This window comes from Phyllostomus hastatus, unplaced genomic scaffold (assembly GCF_019186645.2).
Source record: "Phyllostomus hastatus isolate PE091 unplaced genomic scaffold, TTU_PhHast_1.1 phas_contig_17, whole genome shotgun sequence".
NCBI classification, from domain to species: Eukaryota; Metazoa; Chordata; class Mammalia; order Chiroptera; family Phyllostomidae; genus Phyllostomus; species Phyllostomus hastatus.
Window position 1 is genome coordinate 18416403 of NW_025333664.1, and position 20464 is coordinate 18436866.

A 20464-nucleotide genomic window follows, 5' to 3' on the forward strand; every position below is an offset into this window, starting at 1 on the left:
AGACCACAGGACACAAGTGTCACCTCTCCTGTCCTTTCAGACTCAAATCTCAGACCTTGGCAGAGTTTCTGTTAGTGATTGGCAGGTGACTGGGGAGATAAGAGGTGAAATGTCATGGGGAGGTGTGGGGTGAAGGGCTGTGGGAGGGGAGCCACAGGAGGGGGCCGCTGGGGATGTCTGTTGACCCCAGCCCCTCCTCCTTCCCAACCAGGTTTCAGAGCCAATCCACTGTCTCCTAAGGTCCCATCGCAGGCGCCAGAGATGAAGGCGCAGTACAGGAGGCTGAGTCTGGTAGCTGCCTGTATACTTATGTTGTGCTTGATGGCCTTCTTCCTGGGCTGGGAGTCTAATCAGAATGACCTCAGTGAAAGGCCCCGAATACGCCCACAGACCTGCAAATGCCCAAGCGACACTTTCAGAAAGTGTATGTGCTTCTCTGAGACCCGCAAGTGCTCCCCCTGCCTCCACACTGCGGGCGACTCTAACTGGTTCGACAGACGCTTCGAAAGGGCCATCGAGCCCCTGCTGTCAGAGGAGCCCATGTCCTCCGATGCTCTGATGCTGTGGCTGGTCAGTGCACAGTCTTGGTCGAGGTCCAACCCCTGCCCCGACCCCAGGCCCTGGCCGTCCCTCCCTTCGTGGCCCAGGCTCGAACCTTCTTTCACAGGTGGTGGGGTTCTAGAACGAGCCCTTAAATTCCTCCCTCCTATGCTGTGAACTTCAGGGCATGAAGTCAGGGAAGGAGTTTGAGAAGCAGAAGCAGCAGTCGATTAAAATGTCTCCCAGCCCCTCCCTGGGCCGTGGGGGGTCCAGCTGCCTGACCTGTGCAGTGGTGGGAAACTCAAGACTCCTTCGGGGCTCTGGCCTTGGCTCCACCATTAACCAGCACGACGTGGTCCTCAGGTCGGTGAGGGTCGGAGGAGGGCACCAGGACCCGTCGGGCCTAATCCTCCTCCTCCCCCAAAGTCCACCCTGCCCTCCTCCCCAGGATGAACCAAGCCCCTGTCCAAGGCTTTGAGACGGACGTGGGGAACGTGACCACCGTGCGCATCATGTACCCCGACATAGCCAGCATGCGGGATCCTGGCGCCCAGCTGCTGCTGCTCCCTTTGAATGTGTCTGGTCTGGACTGGTTCATGAGAGCACTGGAGAATCAGGATTTCATCTGGAAGCCGAGGAACCCCGGGTGTGGCGGCAAGGGGGGCCTTGTAGGGGGTGACAGTGGGGACCCCAGAGAGACCCTTGCTGGATACTTGGGCACCCCCAGGGCTTATGTAAGCATGGGACTGCTGTGTCAATGACTCTGAAACTACCCCCTCCCAATCCTTTTCTAGATTTCAAATACCCCAGCTCCCCCGTGGAAGTGGTCAGGGCGAAAACAAGGTGAGGGACCCAGAAGGGAGGAAGGGAAGGAATAGGAGGGCAGTGTGGCTGCAGGCAGCCACGAGGTGGACTGCAGGTCGGCATTCCTCCATTTTGCCCAGGTCTCCATCATCAGCCTCACCTTCCTCAAGTACGTGCAAGAGCATTGGCTGAACTTAGAGCCATTGGATGGAAACGACTATTTACCTTCTTTGGGGTTCGTGGCTTTGTTGTATGCCTTGCACACCTGTGACCAGGTAAGATATCTTGGGCAACTCACAGACTTTCATCCTTCTGCCACTAAAAAAAAAAAAAAGTCTATTTTTCTTAGGGACTTTAGGTTAAGTCTAAAGTTTCCTGCCTGGCTTTCAAGACCCTGCATGATCCGACCCTTCCTCTCCCCTCCTCTCCCCCAGGCTCACACGCTGGGCTTGCTGGCATTCCCCCAGGACACCAGCTGCCTGTGCCTTCTCACTCACTGTTCCCTCTGCCCAGGATGTCCTTCTCTCGTCTCCCTGGGGAATCCTCTCTCTCCCTCCAATATGAGGAGGAGCCGCTAAATGATGCTCGCTTTTCTGGGCTCTGGGGTCACTCTGTGTGCTCAGAATCTGTCTTCCCTGGAGAAGGGGAGCTCTGTGCCCACCCCCCCCCCCCCCCCACCGCCAGCTCCAAGGAGATGCCTGTCGCATTCACTGTTCAGTGAGCGTTTGCTGAAAGAAAGGTAGGTGGGCATGGGTGCAGGGCCGGATCTAGCCTGCCACCCCATGGCCCTCTCCTGTCTTGTCCTATCTCCCAGGTATCTTTGTTTGGTTTTGGAACAGACAACTTCCTGAAGTGGTCCCATTACTGGGATGATAAATATCAATTCACTAGCGACATGCACAGTTTCACAAGTGAGAGCAAGATCATCCTTTACCTTCAGTGTGAGGGGAAGGTTGCTATCTACAGCTGAACTGGTTTGCAGCCTGTTCAGCCACTGGAGGCTCAGGAGGCTGCTGGGCAGTCACGGGGGTCTTGGAGCGTCGGAGAGGCACCGGGGCTTCAAGAGGACCCTGGGTGGAGACCACTCTGCTCCCCAATAAAACCCTAGCTTCTTTCTCCCATCGGATTCCCACGGCCTTAGAGGGGGCGCGTGCGTTCTGTTCCAGCTTTTCACCAGCAGACATAGCACCACGTGATCCGTGTATACATTGACCACATCACAAAACAAAATTAAATGAACAAGGGGAAGAAGCAAACCCTAAGGGTGAAGGCAAATCAAATGGACCTCACAGGGTATCAGGTTGATGGCATAACCACGAGAGAAAAAATTCTTTTGAGTTCTCTTAGAACTCAGTATGCTGTGTATCCTTCATAGGAGATGATTCTGTGGGCAGAAAGAACTAAGAAATTTTTAATTTCACTCAGTAGATTTTTTATAATATTGGTATTATTTTTGCAACTACACAATACATATCATGAAATAAAGTAAATAAGTAACTATACTGGTACCACTAGAAGCCAAATACACAACCAAATAGGTCCAGTAAAAACCCTGTGACAGTAACTTCAAAGTGGAAATATCAGTATTAACTCAACTTTAAAAATATTATTACTGTGGTAAAGTACACATAAAATTTACCATTTTAACCATTTTAGTTGTTTGTAATGCATCTTCCTCTCCCCCTCCCCCTCAGCATTCATCAGCTTACTGTCTGCCTGTGGGTCTGTCTGTTTTGTTTGTTTATTTTTAGATTCCACATGTAAGTGAAACCATGTATTCATCTTTCTCCGTCTGATCTACTTCACATAACCTAACACCCTCTAGGTCCGGTCCACCCATGGTTTCACAAAGGGAAGGTCTCATTCTTTTTCATTGCTAAGTAGTAGTCCATTATATACACACCACATCTTCTCTATCCACTCGTCTGTTGGTGGACACTGAGGTTGCTTCCATATCTTGGCTACTGTAAGTAATGCTGCAGTGAACATAGGGGTGCATGTATTTTTTTGAATTAGTGTTTTTGTTTTCTATAGGTGAGTACCCAGAAGTGGTATCACTGGGTCATATGGCAGATCTATTTTTAACTTTTTGAGAATCTCCATATAGTTTCCCATAGTGGCTGCGCCAATTTGCAATTCCACCAATATTGTACGGGTGTTCCCTTTGCTCCGCATCCTCATCAGCACTTATTTGATTTTTTGATGATTGCCTGACATGTGTGAGATGATATTGTGGTTTAGATTTGCATTTCTCTGATAATTAGAGATGTTGAACATCTTTTCATATGCCTATTGCCATCTCTATATTTTCTTTGAGAAGTGTTTATTTAGCCCTGGCTGGTGTGGCTCAGTGGATTGAGCTCCAGCCTGTGAACCAGAAGGTTGTAGGTTCAATTACCCGTCAGAACACATGCCTGTGTTGCCCAGGTGGGGGTGTACGAGAGGCAACCAACTGATGTTTCTCTCACGCTCTTTCTCCCTCCCTTCCCCTCTCTCTAAAAATAAATAAATAAAATCTTTTAAAAAATCTTTAAAAAGAGAGAAATGTTTATTCAGGTCTTCTGCCCGTTTTTAAACTGGATCATTTGTTTTTTTGGCATAAGGTGTTCCTTACATATTTTGGATATTAATCCCTTATCAGACATCTTTTCCCATTCAGTAGGTTGTCTTTTTGTTTTGTTGGTGGTTTCCCTTGCTGTACAAAAACCTTTAGTCTGAAACAGTCCCATTATTTTTGCTGTTGTTGCTGTTGCCCAAAGAGACATAGCCAACAAGATATTGCTAAGACTGATGTAAAAAAAATTACTGCCTGTTTTCTTTCAGGAGTTTTATGGTTTCAGATCTGACTTTAAGTCTTTAATCCATTTGGAGGTTTGTTTTTTTTTTTCATATAGTATAATAAAATTATAAAGCTATGGTCCCCTCCCTCCCTCCCTCCCTGTCTTTCTTTCTTTTCTTTCATTCTTCCTTCCTTCCTTTCTTTCTCTTTCTTTCTTTCTTTCTTTTCTTTCTTTCTTTCTTTCTTTCTTTCTTTCTTTCTTTCTTTCTTTCTTTCTTTCTTTCTTTCTTTCTCTTTTGTATGTATCTGTCCAGTTTTCCCAACAACACTTATTGAAAAAGGTATCCTATTGTATATTCTTGTCTGCTTCATTGAAGATTAATTGACCATATAAGTGAAGACTTATTTCTGGGCATTCTATTCTATTCCAGTGATCTATACGTGTTTTTATGTCATTACCATACTGTTTTGATTATTATAGCTTTGTAGTATAGTTTGAAACCAGGACATAGGCTATCTCCCATTTCAAGATTAATTGGCTACTTGGGATCTTCTGTGGTTTCATATAAATTTTCAGATGAGTTGCTCTAGCCACTTTTTAAAAGATTTTATTTATTTATTTTTAGACAGAAGGGAAGGAAGGGAGAGAGGGAGAGAAACAATGTGTGGTTGCTTCTCACGTGCCCCCTACTGGGGACCTGGCCTGCAACACAGGCATGTGCCCTGACTGGGAATTGAACCAGTGACTCTTTGGTTTGCAGGCTGGCATTCAGTCCACTGAGCCACATCAGCCAGGGTGAGTTGCTTTAGCCATTTGAACCATTTAATTTATTTATTTATTCAAATAAAGTTTTTAAAAAAGATTTTATTTGTTTATTTTTAGACAGAGGGGAAGAGAGAGAGAAAGAGAGGGAGAGAAACATCAATGTGTGGTTGCTTCTTGTGCAAACCGCAACCCAGGCATGTGCCCGGACTGGGCATTGAATAGGCAACCCTTCGGTTCTTTGGTTTGCAGGCTCGCACTCAATCCACTGAGCTACATCAGCCAGGGATTCTGAACCATTATAAATTGCATAGTTCTGTAGCATTAAGTACATTCATATTGTTGTGCAACCATCACCACCTTGAACTTAATTTTCAAAAAACACTTTCTGTTCTGTCATTTAAATAGTCTAAACATCATAATATCCCAGTAACAACAATCAATCCTGGAACTGTGATTTTACTTTCTAAATCTTTTTTTCCACTAAAAGATTCCAGGTCTGGACAAGAAAAATACAAGGCCAGCTTGAACATTAAACATGGGACATTTTGAGAATCACAAGTATCAATTGTCATGATAGAATCACAGTGAATATATAAAAATCCTTGGTACTATAATGATACGCAAAGAGAAATAAAAACAACTCACTGGAGGAGACTTAGTACATCAGCTGGAGGGGGAGCATTTACCCTGCCTTCTTGGTAGAAACAGTAGTTTGAGATAACCAAATAGCCGCACTTAATTATGTCCAAAACAAATATCTACTACCTCCAACAAACACATACAACCTAACAAAACACAAACATCCCTCTTACAACCGAGAGCACATTTAGCACCTCCCCAAGGGCACTAAGGTGAACTTGCTGTCAGGCTGGGAGGCAGATTCCAAGAAGCCCCAGACGTGTGGCCACTGAAGCTACCCGGCACCACCTTGTCCCAGATGCTGAGCCCATTACGGCTTTATACACACATTATTCAGAGGAATGAAGTTAGCCACTATAGACAGTTAAAAAACAAACAAACTGGTTGCCCCTGGAGAGAGGCTGGGAAAGAATGGGGTGGGAAATTGCTGCCTTCTTTTCTATTTAATTTTTAAACTATGTGCATGCAATTGTTTCATTTGAAATAAATAAAAAGAACCTCGACCAAAAAAAGCTTGGTTCGGTAGATATTTACTTTCAACCACATTATAAAGTTTTCGTGTAGATTCTTTTCTCAAGAGGAACCAAAGGCTCTTCCTTTCCCCTCTCTGCCTCATGCTTAGCAGCCCTGCAGTGGGACCAGATGGCACTCCTCTCAAAGCCGCCACGTCAGCCTTGGCACATATTCTTGCCCCTTTCATTCTTGTCTCCATTACACTTGATTTCCAAGTCCTCCCTTACCAGCTGGACCCTGGGCTGAATGCCAAGGTGAAGGCATGCGGTCTAATCCACAAAGCCGACATCCAGGAACTCACACTGTGACTTGTGCGGCAGGGTCCTTGATATAATGGGGCTGGCATGAAGGACCCCACTGGGCATCCACCCTTCTCCAGGGAGGTCACAGGACAAACCAGATGCCACCCCTCCCCTCCCTCCTCGCAGCCTCCTCAGCAGAGCGCCCTGTACGGCACAGCAGGTAGCCGTGGAGACAAGAGGGGGAGTGCTGGAAGGAGGAGTGGTGAGGAGGGCTGAGGAGGCTCCCAGGGCCGTGAGATGCGGTGGAGTCTGTGGCTATAGCTCCCTGCTTTCCCCAGCGCTTGGTGCTTCAGTCAGGTTGCCACTTGCCCTTAGGACAGGGACGGAGCCATAATGAGGGGTTTTAGGTTGTGAACGGCCTTGATGCTCATCTGTGCCCCATGTTTCTGCTCTTCAGTCGGAGAGGTCTAACCTGAATGATGCTAGCTGGTACAACTCCCAAGAGCCTGCCTTTGCTCCCAGGACACGCAGGTGCACCCTGGACTCCATACACCCAGGACCTCCAATCAGCTGGACACACACTTTGGAAGGGCCCTCAAGCCCCCTCTTCCTCTAGGATGTTCTGTGATGCTTCCCCGGGCCTCACCCTGAGTGCAGTGCATCTCCTCTGGGCATTCAGGGCTTTCTGCTGGTGCCCGTGTCCAGGCTCTGTCTCCCCTAGAGATGAACTACCCCCTTCAGTGCCTGTTGTGGGGCTTCGTGACACACAGGTTTAATGAGTATTTGCCGAATGAATGAAAAGCTGGATTAGGGGCAGGGGGAAGCAACCAGCCCATCCTATCTCAGCCACAAAACTTTGCTATTCAGGTGGGGCGGTAAGCTGCTGGGCCCTTACTCAGGGGAGAGAGTGGCGTCCAAAGGCATGACTCGTGGAGTGCTAATGCAGTAGTAAAAGGTGAGAAAAGCAGCCGGCTCGAACGGGAGACTACTCTTGGCCAGCAACAAGCCTTACACTCGTGGATCTGACCGACAGGGCTGGAATATTCAGGTAGTGGAGGGACGATGACAAGAAGCAAGACAGGAGGGGTAGGAGCAATGTGCAGATTCGCAGGCACTGAATAAGGGCCTCCCCGCTCCCTCACCTCCACGACTACCACTAATTAGAGAAGAACCCAATCTGAACAGCAATTCTCATCCCTCTCCCTGCCTCACACCCATGACCAGCGCTGGGAACGGCAGGCGAGCACCCACGCTCAGAGGGACACCGTCGGGCCTCGGCAGGGCTTCGCCTCCCTCTGCTGACCCCGGACTCACTCAACGTTTTACCTCCAAGCCCTCCTCCCACTGGTGTCGCGCCTCAGGCCCTATGAAGGCACCTAAAGAGCTGGGGACATTGGCAACAAAGGCTGCTGACGTGAATGAACTGAGTGAGATCAGCGGGGCCAGGGAGCTCGGTCCTTTCTTCTCTGGAGATGCCTCACTTCCCATCCGCACTTCCTTCGGGGCCTAGGTGAACTCTGGCCCCAGTAGGGTAGACAGAGTACATTCCAAGGCCCCAGAGCCTGGGGGCCGGAAGCCCCATGTTCTTGTTCTTCCTCGCCCCTTGCCCACTTCCAAGTGTGGTGAGCAGAGCCGGGCCTGCCCCTGCCCCACTGTGCCCGCATCCACAGGGGGGTAACATTGCTTAGAGTACACCGACAGCCCCCGCTTCGGCCTCCTCCCTGCCCCGGCCCACCGTTGCCCCTGCTCTTCAGGCCTGCATGTTTGCAGAGAGCTCAGCCACTCTTTCTTCAGCTCTGGGAGCTGGGAGCTGGGAGTAGGTGGTTAACGGGTCCAAAGGTAGGAGGTGAGGCATTGTGTGTGTGGGGGAGGGAGTGCAGCTGGAAGTCTCATCTGTCCTAAGACCAAATAAACCAACCAGCTGCCTGATAAGGGACGTGTCCCAGGGGCTGACACCAGCATGCAAAGTCTTGGTGAACGTTGCTGAACGTTGAACGTTGGCTGAACATCGCCTTGGTGCTTTTGTGGTTGAGGTATCCCCACCTCCACAGGTGCTTTTGGAGGCTCTGAGGCTGCTTACCAGGCACCTCTGCAGAGCCTGCCTCCACCGGCAGGGTGCCTCCCTGGTTTGACCGGAGCTCCCGGGTGGGCCCTGAGCTCCTGATGGAGTTGGGGACCCCCTGTCTCCAGAGGTCCTGGTCTCTGAGTTGCATCCCCTCCCTCTAAAATACCTTTCATCTGCTGGAAGCACTCTCCCTTGCTCCTACTAGGTATGAGAGGCTTAAGGCCTTGGCTTATGACCTATCAATAACAGTTCTGAGAAGAAATTCCAAGGTGAAAAATGGTCCCTCAGTCAGCCTTGAAGCCACAAAACCAGAGTGGGAGGTCAAAGAAGGAACCAGGAGGAGTCCTGTCTGCCCCTGAGAAGTCCTAGCACAGAAAAGGCCGGGTGAGGGTTTCGAGCCACAGAGAATCTGACTGGAGGCAGGACCCAGGCCAGCATCTCTGGGGCCCCACACCTCGCTCTGGGGGATTCTGAACTATCTTTTCACTAAGTGCCTGGGGCTCAGTCCCGTGCGTGGGTCTGGGGAACAGAACTCCAGCAGTTGTGAACAGCTCCAGTCCCATTGTGCGGGGTGCAACAGGACACGATGGGGCCTCAGCCCCAAGTAAGTAGATCTGGGTGTGTGGGGTGCTGCTCTCAACCCCACAGTCTTAGCTGGGCCTTGGTGCCATCCTCGGACCTGGGTGAGAGGAATTCCTGATTATGGCTGGAGCGCCCGAGGAAGGTCATGCTCTGCTTCTTTAAAGAAAACTGTTTTCCCTGGCTGGCGTAGCTCAGTGGATTGAGCACAGGCTGCTAACCAAAGTGTTGCAGGTTTGATTCTCAGTCAGGGCACATGCCTGGGTTGCAGGCCATGACCCCCAGCAACCGCACATTGATGTTTCTCTCTCTCTCTCTCCCTCCCCTCTCTAAAAGATAAATAAATAAAATCTTAAAAAAAAAAAACTGTTCTCCTTTAGGTTTTGAGGAAGCTGCCTATGACAGGTCTTAAGCCCATGAACTGCAGACGTCAGTCCAGACTGCCTCCACCAGGGTCAGCTTTGAGTGACAGGCGCCACCCCTGCCTCTGCTCCTTACCAGCGTGACTCCTGCTTGGACCACAGGGGACCGGAGTTGGTTCTGGCTGCTCTGCCCAGGAAGGGACACCCCATGGACGTTCACCCAGAGCAGATGGGGAATGAGACCAGACCAACCTTCTGAATTTCAGAGACTGACTTTAGCGACAGGTCAACTCAGTGTCTTTGAGGCCCCAGGATATGTTTTAAGCAGAGGACAGACAAGGGCTGCTCCTTACCCAGGAGTCCAAACCTAGATCCCAAGGCTCTCCCTAATTCCCTCCCAGCCCACCCGGCCTCTGCCCCAGCACGCTGCCGAGGGCAGACCAGCCTTCTCCCCAGTGTGCTGGGCGCCCCTCCCAACACCCCTCCGGCTCAGGCCTTCCTTCCTCAGCGCCTGGAATTCCTGCAGCGCTTCTCATCTGCACACAGAACTGTCTGACTCGATGATGGTGTCGGTCCGCGCTTGGCAGTTGGATTCCAGCTCCCTGTGGACAGGGGCTTTCCCTTGCATCTTCTGGAATCCTTCTCTATCAGAATGCAGGCAGACCACACGTTCATGCCACCTGACGGGAATCTTTGGCAAAGTCTCCCTTCAGGTGCCCTTGGTGCCGCTACTGCCCAGCGACACAGGTAGAGATGGCAACAGAGGGCAGATGCTAAGATCCAAGGTTTATTGTTGAAGGGAAGGTGAAAACGAGGGTGAAGGGCTGGGATAACAATTTCTAGACGACAGGCAGTACATGCCCTTGGCTGGGGCCAGGCACCCCTTCGGGTGACTCTGACTCTGCAGGCTCGTGGGCGGGAGTTCTGTGCCTCATTCCCACGCTAGCTGGGGCCTTCCCGCAGCCTCGCAGGGTTCCTCCTCTCATCCCGGGAACGCCAGCTGACCTGGGGCTTCCAGGCTGGATGGCAGAGCTGGACCTTTCCTCTGGCGAACCTGCAGCTGTGTGGAGGAGCCACAACCCACTCCACAGCCAGCGGTCTGTCTGTGTGCCCCCAGGCTGGCCTGCATCCTGCCCCGGCTGAGGCTGCTACCTGGAGGTGGCCTGTGAAGCGCTGGGGCTGGGGCTGGAGCATAGAAGGATTGGCCCCGGGGATGTCAGGCTTTGAGTTAGAGACTCGTCCAGCTTGCGGGTCTCAGCCTCCAAGACAGTGGCCTCGGGGGCCTGGGCCACGGCGAGAAGGGAGTGGGAGAGGCTGTGGTGCAGGCCCACTAGCTCGCGGCTGGTCTGGACCGAGCGAGCGATATAGTCCTGCCTCTGCTTCCGTTCCAAGGCCAGCTGGGCTCTCAGCAGGGCCACCTGGTGGGCAGGAAAACCAAGAGAGAGTGAGCAGGTGAGGGTCTTGAAGCTGCCCCAACTATTCCTGCTCTGCTCCTGTGGCTGCCAGACCAGCGTTGGAACCAACTTTATCACATCTATGCGCCTCAGGATCAGACTTCACAGCGTTTTGAGGGGGGGTGGGGCCTGGGAATCACAGAATCCAGTGACCGTCAACCCTGGCTGCACAGGAGACTCAAGTAGGGAGCTTGAACAACAAAACTATTCCTCACTTTTATTGGGGAATAACTCACATGTAAAAATGCCAAGGTTTTGAGTGCATGTCTTGATGAATTTGACAATGTACGGTACATACCCATGTATTGATATGACTGCTATCCCTGTCAAGATACAGAATATTTTAATCCCTGCAGAAAGTTCCATCGTGTCCTTTTTGGAAGCTTCTGAGAAATATTCTGACTTTGTTAGACTGGGGCGAAGCCTGGGCTCCAGTGTTTTTTTTCCAAAGCCCCCGAGGTGGCTCTGGCATACAGCCAGGGTTGAGAATCCCCGACTAACCCTCCCCCACCCCTCAGACGGGCACACTGCAACTGCCAGGAGGTGAGGTGCTGGGAGCTCAGGGTGCACACAGGACGAGGGTGGGGCAAGAGAGGCTCCTGGGGTGCAGGATTTAAGGAGGCACTCCAGGACGACAGCTAGGGGCTCCCAAGTCCTGCTCCCAAGGTGCCTCTCTCGCTTCATCCTAACCCCGGCCCTGTCTCAGGGGCTGTCTTGTATGAATTCAAAGGAATAGCTCAGGTCTAGCTCTACAGTCAGGCACTGCCAGGAGTGGCTACAGATTTCTAAAACAGGCTCAGCAGTAAACATTCCACAGTTCTTTGTATTCCTGGGCCTTGGGAGACAGCGGAACCCTTTGTGAGGCCTGAGAGGCAAGCAGGAGTTCTGTACAGTTTCCCTGAGTGTGGCAGCTCGACCTGAGCTCTGAGGACCTCGGCGGGCCTGGGGCCAGGCTGCTCTGCCCAGGGTGCTCCCGGACTCTTCTGCTGCTCCGTCCTCTTCCCCGTCCTCTCCCTGCCTGGGTAGGAACCTGGAGGTCTGGGGACGGGAACACGCTTTCTTCCCCACTCCCGCCCCGCCCACGTGGGAGGGCGAGTTAGAACTGGGCTTTCTGTCTCCCACGCAGACTGAAGTTCTCTGAGGTGGGAACTGTCTCCGCTCCCCCTGCGAAAGGTTCATAACGGGCCAAGCACACGGCGGACGTAAAGCCGGTTGCCTGAGTGCAAGGGAGAGAAAGGGGGCTCAGAAAACGGATCCTTCTAGGACGTACCTCTTTCTGCAGTTCAGCCATGTGCTTGGCCTCTGAGGAGCCCTTCTGTCCTCTTCCATTCTGTGGAAGGCAAACGCCATTCTTGGTGGAAGAGGCCTCCCACCCTGGGGGTCCTGTGGGCACCCTCAGCCGGCTTGCCACCATCCTGGGGCCCAGAGCAAGGGTCGTGGGTCAGAAGTATCTGAACTCAGCCTGAATGCTACGGGGCACGCCAGCCCCGGGGCAGGGAGAGGCCCAAACCAGCCCAACGGGTGATGCCTGCGGGGACCTGATGCTCAGTTTCCAAAGGGCGAGGATGGCAGTGGGTTAGTCTCTGCCCACCAGGGGGCCGGGCTGTCTACCGATGGGCATAACTCAGCTGAAAGCATGCCAGTTTGGGAAGTCCTGCCCAAACTCCTTACCCCCAAAAGGGACTCTGGCCCCAAGAAATAACATGGACACTAATCTTGCAAATTCAGTATTTCAAGGGGCAATGAGGTTTGCAGTCTGCAAAGCTGCTATCAAGCTCGGCTCTGGGAGCAGGAAGAGTAGACCTCAGTGAAGGTGGAGTTCCTGGGAATGCAGGGCTGCTGGCCTTGACCCCGCCCCACCCCCAGATGCTGGGTTTCCTTCCTGGGTTCCGGACGGACTGAGCAGGGCTGCCTGGGGCAGAACCCAGTCAGGAGGGGCTCTCTGGATTGCTGGAAGCAGCTGTCGCCCCTCAAAAGGGCAGCCTTGGATATGAACTGCAGAGGGCTCTTTCTGGTGGCCGGGGGTGGGCTCTCCTGACACTGCAGTCAATGAAAAGTGATGACAAACCTGAAGTGTGGGCGACGATGCTGTGGCTTCGCTGTCCCCTGTCCGCGATGCACGCAGAAAATCCCTCTTCAGCTTCCTCCGCTCTCGCTCCACCTGCCAGGATACAAGTGAGAAGTCAGGGTGTGGCTTGGCACTGGGGCTGGTGCAGAGCCGCCTTTTTTAAGAGAAGGCTGGTGCATGTGTGGGTTTGCATGTAAGGGGCCAGCAGTCCTGGGAAGCTGGACTCCTGGTTGCGGGGAGCACACGCTGGGACAGCCCTGAGTGCGGGGAAGTGCTCTGGGCTGGAGAGGCAGGGCCGGGCTCTCAGGCCTTCGGAGCAAGGGTCAGCAAACATTTCCGTGGTATTTGGGCTTTGTGGGCCTCTTGATCTCTGTTGCAACTACTCAGCTCCATTACTGTGGCCTGTGAGCAGCCATAGACAATTCGTGAATGATTGGGCATGGCTGTGTTCCCATAGAACTTTATTTTCAGAAGTGGGCAGCAGCTGAATTTTGCCCTTGGGCTGCAGTTTACCAGCTCCGGCTCTGGGGGCTGCACCAGAAGTAGGGATCATGCCCACCAGACCCCAAAGAAGGAGGGAGCTGAGGATGGAAGTTACCTGCTCCAAGGCGGCCCGCAGCTGGACGTTGTGGCGCTGCAGCCTGCTCCGGTCCACCTCCAGCTGTGCCACCACCTGCTGCAGCTGCTCCAGCCTTTGTCCCCATGGCTGCTTCTCCTCCATCCCAGCACTAGGCTCACCCTCCACTCCTGAGACCTGTGGGAGAGGGCTGTGAATCTCCCCTGGGCAGCCCCATAGCCAGGTGGGGAACAGGTACAGGGGTAAAGGGGCCAAACCAGCAGGTCTGGGATTCGAGATACAGTTTCCAAGAGAAGAGGACAAGCCCCCAGGCAGGAGCTCCCCCTTGGGCCATCGGTTCCCACCAGGGCCCCACTCACCTCCCCCAGCAGTACACCCACCTCTCCTCTGGGCCCCGGTTCTGCTCTGCTGGCCGGGCCGGGGCTGTGGAGCCTCTCCTCCTCCAGAGCCTGTCTGGTGAGCTGCAGCTCATCCTGGGGCATCAGGGTGTGGAACAAAATCACGTCATGGCAACCTCACATCCAGGTTCATTCCACCCTCCGCCCTCAGTTCAGAGCTCTCATCAGGGTACAACCTTTTGTGTCCTGGAGCCTCTGAGCTCTTCCAGTGTAGAACCCTCATCTTACAGATGGATAAAACAAAGGAGCAGAGAGGGATCTGCCCAAGGACATACGGTGAGCTAGGACCGAACCTGTCTTGTTTTAGACCTGCCATAAGCTAAGCGATAACGTGGAGCGCTGAGGAGACAGCCTGGACTTCGGAGCCACACAGACCCGGTACTACATCACCGCCTACCGGCTAGATGACTTTGGTTGGGAGATGCGCTCTCTCCAAACCCCAGTTTCCTCATTTGTCAAATGACTACATGCTCCACGAAGCAGAGATCAAACCTTTGGAGTTACACCCCTTTAGGTAAATTTGGAACCTAGTGCCAGACCTGCTCCAAGCCCCCGTGTTCCATCAACGGGAATGGGTGTGGAGAGAGACAAGGTGTGTGTGCACATGCTGGGGGAGGCTGCCGGGGAGAGGAAGAGCGTCACAGTGAGAAGACCGCTTGGATCTAATTCTGCTTCTGCCATTTACTAGCTGGATGACCTTGGACGAGTTATTCAGCATCTCTGAACTGTCATTCTTCAACGATAAAATGAAGATAATAGCAGTTCCTATGCTTCAGGCTTGTTGTGGAGGAAAGTGTAACAGTGCCCAGTACATAAAAAGCTTAAAATAAAAAAATGGCACCATCACAAGGAAGGGCTCTACCTGAAAGGTGTTCTCAAGTGGGAGTGGCAGGAGACCCTGCCTGGAGCCACACTGAGTGAACACTGCTCGTAACCCAACAACGTGGGCAGGAAGCGCCCTCCTGCCCAGCTGTACACCTTTTTCAGTGTCTACAAGAATGGCCTTGTTTCACTTACTGAATGTTTCCTTCCTGTGTGCTTCGTACGTACTACCTCATTTCATATACAAAACGGCACTCTGGGGCTGGTACCGTCACTTCCTATTCTATCCATGAGAAAGCCAACAGAGGTCAGAGAAGTGAAGGCACTAACCTAGGGTCACACAGCTAACAAACTGCCGAACTGTATATTGCAAACCCAGGAACTTGACTCCAAAGCTCATAAACGTAACCCTTCTCTACACGTTGCCCTTTAACCAGAGCAGGGCACTGGGGGCTCCCAGAAGCCACGTCCCTGCAGAGCTGTGTGTCTGAGATGATGAAGGAGTTCTCTGGGCTCAGCACGAGGATGCAGCATTTATCTCCCAGGAAAAATGGGCTTGGTTCCTCCTGGCAAGAGAGACAGTGCCTCCCTTGGTCCAATGGCTGGCCCAGTTTCCCTGCCTGCCTGCCCTGTGCAGGCCTTGTGCTCAGTGCGAGGGGTGCAGAGATGACTAAGCTACGGCCCTGACCTTGAGGTTACATGTTACACCTTCAGGTCCACTTCCTTCCTCACTCATCGTTTCACTGAGGAGCCCACTTATTCCCGACGGCTGATGACTCCAAAGCCTCTCTAGTCTCAGTCGCATCCTTTAACTCCAGAGCACTTCGCAGATCTGCCCACTGGACATCTCCCCTGCGTGGCCCACAGGCACCTCACTCCATTTCCAAACCAAACCCATCATTCCGCTCCTCTTCCCCAAACCTGTCTTTCTGCACCTCAGTGAGCAGAAACCTGGGGTCTGATTTCTTTCCGTCCTTTCTCTACTCCCCAGCCTCTTAGCCAATCACCTATCTGATGTCCTGTAATCACCTGGGTCCACCACCCACGTGCCTCCAACTGCACTTCCTCCCTCCGGTCTCCACCCCTCCCCTGCCGTCTGGCACAGCCTCCCAGTTGGGGCTCCCAGGTCTACTGCTGCTCCGCACAGCAGCCTGCCTCACCTTCTCGAACCGTGTGTCTGATCATGTCCCTCCCCTGCCCCGAACCCTTCGTCCACTTCCCACTGGTCATCCACCTGTTAACTTGACTTACAAGCCCTGAATGATCGGGCCCCTGCAGTCCTCTCTTGCCAACTCCTCCTCATCGTTCCAGGAGCCTGAATTCCCCACACAGATGCTCCGTGTTCTTCGTCTTACCCAGAAGGTGCCTCCCTGTCCTGCGCTTGGCTAGTTCCTCGCTGGTCCCTTCAGATCTAACCGTAAACACCACTTTTACCAGGAAGCGGCTCGGGACTCACCCCCAGGAAAAGGCGGGTGTCCCTCTAGTATGCTCGGAGCACACAAAAGTCCCCCAAAGAGGCACTGATTACAATTAAGTGCTGCGTTCTAATTGCTTATCCACTAGACCAGAAGCTCTATGAGGGCAGGGACTGTGGGTGTCCTATTCTCTTTGCATCCCCACAGACTGGCACAGCGACCTGGATTCCACTCACATTGAGGTGCTTGTGATCTCAGCTCTCCCACACCCTGAGGGGCCACAAGTGCAGGGTGGCAGGGGCAGCACCTGAGTTCAGCCACACAGGGCTCTGCCCACTGGTGCTGACGACCCGCTGAGCGACTCACCTGCAGCCTCTGCTGTTCTGAGTCCCGCTCCAGCACAGAGGCTTGGAGGAACATGGCCACCTCCTGCAGACTGCTGACACTGGCCTTGCTCTGGGCCAGGGACAGCGCCAAGTCCTGCGCCTTCTCCCTCCACTCGATCTCCCGGGCCTCCGTCTGCCTCAGGGCTGTCTGCAGTCGCTCCAGCTCCTGCTGCAGCCTGGGTCCTGCAGAGTCCAACTTTGTGGAGGGCTCCTCTGCTGGGGAGGCTTTGTGGTTGTGGGCTGAGTCCTCCAGATTCTTCCTTTGCTCCTTCAGCTCCAGGATCTCCTCTTCCCTTTGTGCTAGAGTCAGCTGGAGCTCCCTGAGGCTCTCACGAAGGCCCCTCATCTCTTCCTCTTCTCTCTCTGACCCCAGGTTCTGTGTCTCTTGGATCACATCCTCTCGGAGCCTCTGGGCCAGAGACTTTTCCAGCAGCTGCCTCTGCTTCTTGTGACACCTCAGTTCTTCATCCCTCTGTGCAAGTGCCTGCTGCAGCTCCTGCACAGCTGCCTGGTGCCGGAGGTCCCGGTCCTGGATCTCACCTTCCCGTTTCCTCAGGACCTCCTCCAGTTGCCGGGCTTGTGCCTGGCAGGAGTCCAGGGCAGCCTGCAGGGTAGATGCGCTGGCCTCCAGTCTGTGGCTCAGTTCTGCCTGCCGAAGGAGATGCTGCTCTTTCTCCTGCAGGGCAGCCTGAGCCTTGCTGAGGGCCTCCTGCAGAGCCTCTGCCTGGCCCTGGGCAGTCTCCTCCCGCTGCTGAGAGGACTGGCTCTCCACCCGCAGGACCTCCAGCTCCTGGTCCTGCTCCTTGAGCATCGCCTTCGCCCGCAGCCAGCTGTCCTGCAGGGCCCTGGCCTCCGCCTCGTGTTCCTGCTCCCGCTCCGCAAGCTGCTGCTGCAGGGCCAACAGAGCCTGCTCTTGCTCCCGAGACTCTGCCCTCAGGTCTCCCAGCACTTCCTCCAGGGCCTGTACTTGCCGTCCCTCCATTTCCAGCTCTTCCTGGAGCCTTTGCACGTGTTCCTTGTGGTCCTCAAGCTCTCCCTGCCGCTCTTTCAGTGTCACGTGGGCCTGCTCCAGAGCTCTCTGCAGGGCTCTTGCCTCTTCCTTCACGCTCTCCTCCTGCCCCTGGGCCTGCTGCTGCTGCTGTTGCAGGGCCTCCAGCTCCTGGCCCCTCTGGGCCAGGGCTCTCTGGGCCTCTTCTAGCTGACCCTGGAGTGACTGCTCTCTCAGCTCCCCCTGTTCCCTGGCTTCCTGCAGGTGCTGCTGCAGGACCACGATCTCCTGCTCTCGCTGGGTCAGGAGTAGGCTGGTCTCACCCACCTTCCTGTGGAGGCCCTGGAGCTGCTGCTCCAGCTGGCCCTTGTGCTCCTGAAGTTCCTGGATACGCTCCTGCTGGCACTCCACCTCCTTCTCCTTATCACGCAGGATCAGCTTCAGGTGCTCCAGGCTCCCTCGCTGTGCTTTATTCTGGCCCTTCCCCTCCTCTGTCCGCTCCTGCATCAGCTGCCTCTGAGAGGTCAGCTCCCGGCCTCGCTCTCTCAAGGACAGCTTGATCTGTTCCAGGTCCTCCTCGAGGAGCTTGGTCTGCAGTGTCCTCTGATCTTCTAGGACCTGAATCCTCTCCTTCTGCAGCACCATCTCCTGGTCCTTCCTCTGGAGGTCCTGGGTCAGACGCTCCTTCTGCCTTTGTAGCTCCTCGATCTGTTCTCGCTGGGACTTCACCTCCTGGTCCTTCTCCTGCAGCTCCCTTGCCAGAAGGCTGCTGTGACTCTCCAGCTCCTGGATCTGGCTGCTGTGCACCTGCAGCTCCTGGCTCCTTTCTTCTAGGTCCAGGGTAAGGTGGGTCAGAGCCACCCTCTGCATTTCCCTCTGGCCCTCCAGCTCCTCAATTGCCTTTTGCTGGCACTCCATTTTGTGATGGTTTTCCTCTAGTTCCAGGGCCAGGCACTCCAGCGTGACCAGCTGCTTCTTCAGATCCTGAATCTGTCCTTCCTGGGATTTGATCAGCTGGTCCTTCTTCTCGAGTTCTAGAAGCTGATGCTCCAAGACATTCCTCTGCGTCTCTTGATCCTTCTCGAGCTCTCGGATCTGTTCCCTCTGCACAGTCAGCTTCTGCTCTCGCTCCTGGACAGCCATGGGCAGATGCTCCAAAACAGATCTGCACCTCTCCAGCTCCTGAATCTGTTCCTGTTGCAGATCCACCTCTTGGTTCCTCTTCTTTAGGTCCAGAGACAGCAATTCCAAAGCCGCCTTTTGCATTTCCCGCTGCTTCTCCAGTTCCTGGATCCTTTCCTGCAAAGCCTCCACTTCCCCATCTCTTTCGGAGAGGGCCTGGGCCAGGATAGCCAGATTCTCCTGCAGAGCCTTCCCCTGGGCCACCTTCAGCTCGCCTTGCTCCTGCAGAGCCTGGGCTCTCTCGCGCTCACTCTCCACCTCCTCGTTTTTCAGTTTCAGGGCTGAGCGAGCAGTTCGCAGGTCTTCTTCCAGGACCCCGGCGGCACTCGCCTGAGCCCTGGCTTCTGCGACAGATGCTTGCAGATGCTGCACTTGGGCCGTCAGGTTCTCCTTGGCTGCCTGAAGTAACTCTCGCTCATTCTGGAAAACAAGATGCACAGTCACCTTGGACAACACTTCCTTGACACCATCACTGTGACACAGGCCCTTCCTTTCCTTGCAGCACCAGTATTGCTAGGGACTTGGACCAAAAGAACTCATGCATTCCACTTAAGCTAATAAAAGAACATCCCTAACCGTGTCCCAGGGCTCTACCATGGCCAGAGGAGAAAGCCTGGTGCAAATGAGCCACCCCAGACTCTGGGCTTTGAGGGCAAGAGGCAAAAATTTCAACCTCAATTCAGAAAAATAATTGAAGGAGGATTCACTAGGGCCCTGATAATGGCCCTCAGGGATGTGGGAACAGCCAGAGAAACAGATGCTGCTGAAGGAAGTTGGGCACTGCCTATGGATGCGGCAGGACGACAGACCAAAATGGGCCTGGGAGCTGGAGCCTGGGGCCTGGGGGACCACTGCTGAAGCAACCCCCTCCCCCAAGCCAGGACCACCATACCTGGGCTTCCATCCCCTGCAGCTCTGCTCGCCGCAGGCGGCTCTGTAAGGATGCCATAGTTTCGTGCAGTTCCATCAGCTCAGACTCCAGGGACTTCTGTTTTTCCTCCCACTTGGATTTCTCTTTGGGAAGAAGGGAGGTAGTGGAGCAAGGCCCATGGTTGTGGAAGGAAGGAAAGAGGGAGGCAGATGGAAAATGGGGAACAAAAGCAAAGGGAAGAAGGCCAAGGGGAGAATTATATCCAGTTTCAGAGACATCACCCATCTGCCAGCTGCTCCTGTTTGTCTGGGCTCCTGGCTGCTTCCACACTCGTGTCTGTATCTGCTGCCCAGCCCCAGCACTTCCCCATCTCACCACCCCAACAATTTCTCATCCTGATCACACAGGTCCTCAGCCCTGGATTCCAGACTGGGCTGAGCTAACACATCAGAGATCCTTGCCAGTCACCAGCTCTATGATTTTGCCGAGGTTCCTAGAGACCAGGCTTGCTCTGCTGGCTGCCCTGCATCCCCACCATTTCTGCAAAAGGCACCAGAACCCAGCTCTATGTGGGCGGCTCCCAGGGAGAGCCTCTGGGACACTTTCAAGGCCCAGACCCACTCCCCAGGTTGTCCTCTTCTCTTCCACAGCAGAGCCTGGAGCCTCAGGACCCGCCCCTCTGCTTTTCTTCCCAAGCAATCACCACCCTTTGGAGCCCTTGGCTGTGGCACAAGTGCGTTCTCTCCAGATTCCCGCTCCTGCTATTTCGCAGACAGGCCATAATCCTGCTGTTGAAGGTTAATAATTCTTGAGGACATCGTTGAAGATCACAAAAATAAGTAACATGGATACATGACAAGAAATAAAGAATTTTATGATGTCCTCACAGTCCTGCCCCTGGGCTGACAGCTTTTAAATCTGCAGACAGAGAAAACGGAAGCCTAGCCAGCAACTTCTCACTTCATCAAATCTGTTTGTTTCTCCTAACCCCTTCAGCCAGGAGGGCCCTCAAAG

At 53.6% G+C, this 20464-nt stretch overlaps 2 protein-coding genes across 10 annotated transcripts in view; one reads left to right on the forward strand and one right to left on the reverse strand.

Annotated features, from left to right (window-relative positions):
- Positions 1 to 321: 321 nt before the first annotated feature.
- LOC123815026 (CMP-N-acetylneuraminate-beta-galactosamide-alpha-2,3-sialyltransferase 2-like) lies at positions 322 to 2314 on the forward strand. Its single transcript, XM_045833190.1, has 5 exons — positions 322 to 570; positions 725 to 903; positions 989 to 1274; positions 1485 to 1619; positions 2159 to 2314. The coding sequence occupies exons 1-5, from the start codon at positions 322 to 324 to the stop codon at positions 2312 to 2314; spliced, it is 1005 nt and encodes a 334-aa protein (XP_045689146.1).
- Positions 2315 to 10067: 7753 nt separating this feature from the next.
- The window catches only part of CEP250 (centrosomal protein 250), a 41848-nt gene continuing 31451 nt past the window's right edge, over positions 10068 to 20464 (reverse strand). For 8 of the 9 annotated variants that reach the window (XM_045832939.1, XM_045832938.1, XM_045832940.1 and 5 more), the window contains 7 exons: positions 19472 to 19593; positions 16390 to 18999; positions 13769 to 13861; positions 13410 to 13565; positions 12812 to 12904; positions 12014 to 12073; positions 10068 to 10707 (listed from right to left, as the gene is read on the reverse strand). In XM_045832939.1, coding sequence (XP_045688895.1) covers positions 10438 to 10707; positions 12014 to 12073; positions 12812 to 12904; positions 13410 to 13565; positions 13769 to 13861; positions 16390 to 18999; positions 19472 to 19593 — 3404 coding nt within the window. In that variant the 3' untranslated portion in view covers positions 10068 to 10437. Of the gene's footprint in view, positions 10708 to 12013; positions 12159 to 12811; positions 12905 to 13409; positions 13566 to 13768; positions 13862 to 16389; positions 19000 to 19471; positions 19594 to 20464 lie in introns of all 9 variants that reach the window. The other variant, XM_045832942.1, reaches the window with a different exon arrangement.

Coding starts and splice junctions, on each gene's coding strand:
- LOC123815026 (XM_045833190.1), top strand. CDS start 322: ATGGCCTTCTTCCTGGGCTGGGAGTCTAATCAGAATGACCTCAGTGAA. Junction 571..724: donor ATGCTCTGATGCTGTGGCTG/GTCAGTGCACAG, acceptor TGTGAACTTCAG/GGCATGAAGTCAGGGAAGGA. Junction 904..988: donor CAGCACGACGTGGTCCTCAG/GTCGGTGAGGGT, acceptor CCTCCTCCCCAG/GATGAACCAAGCCCCTGTCC.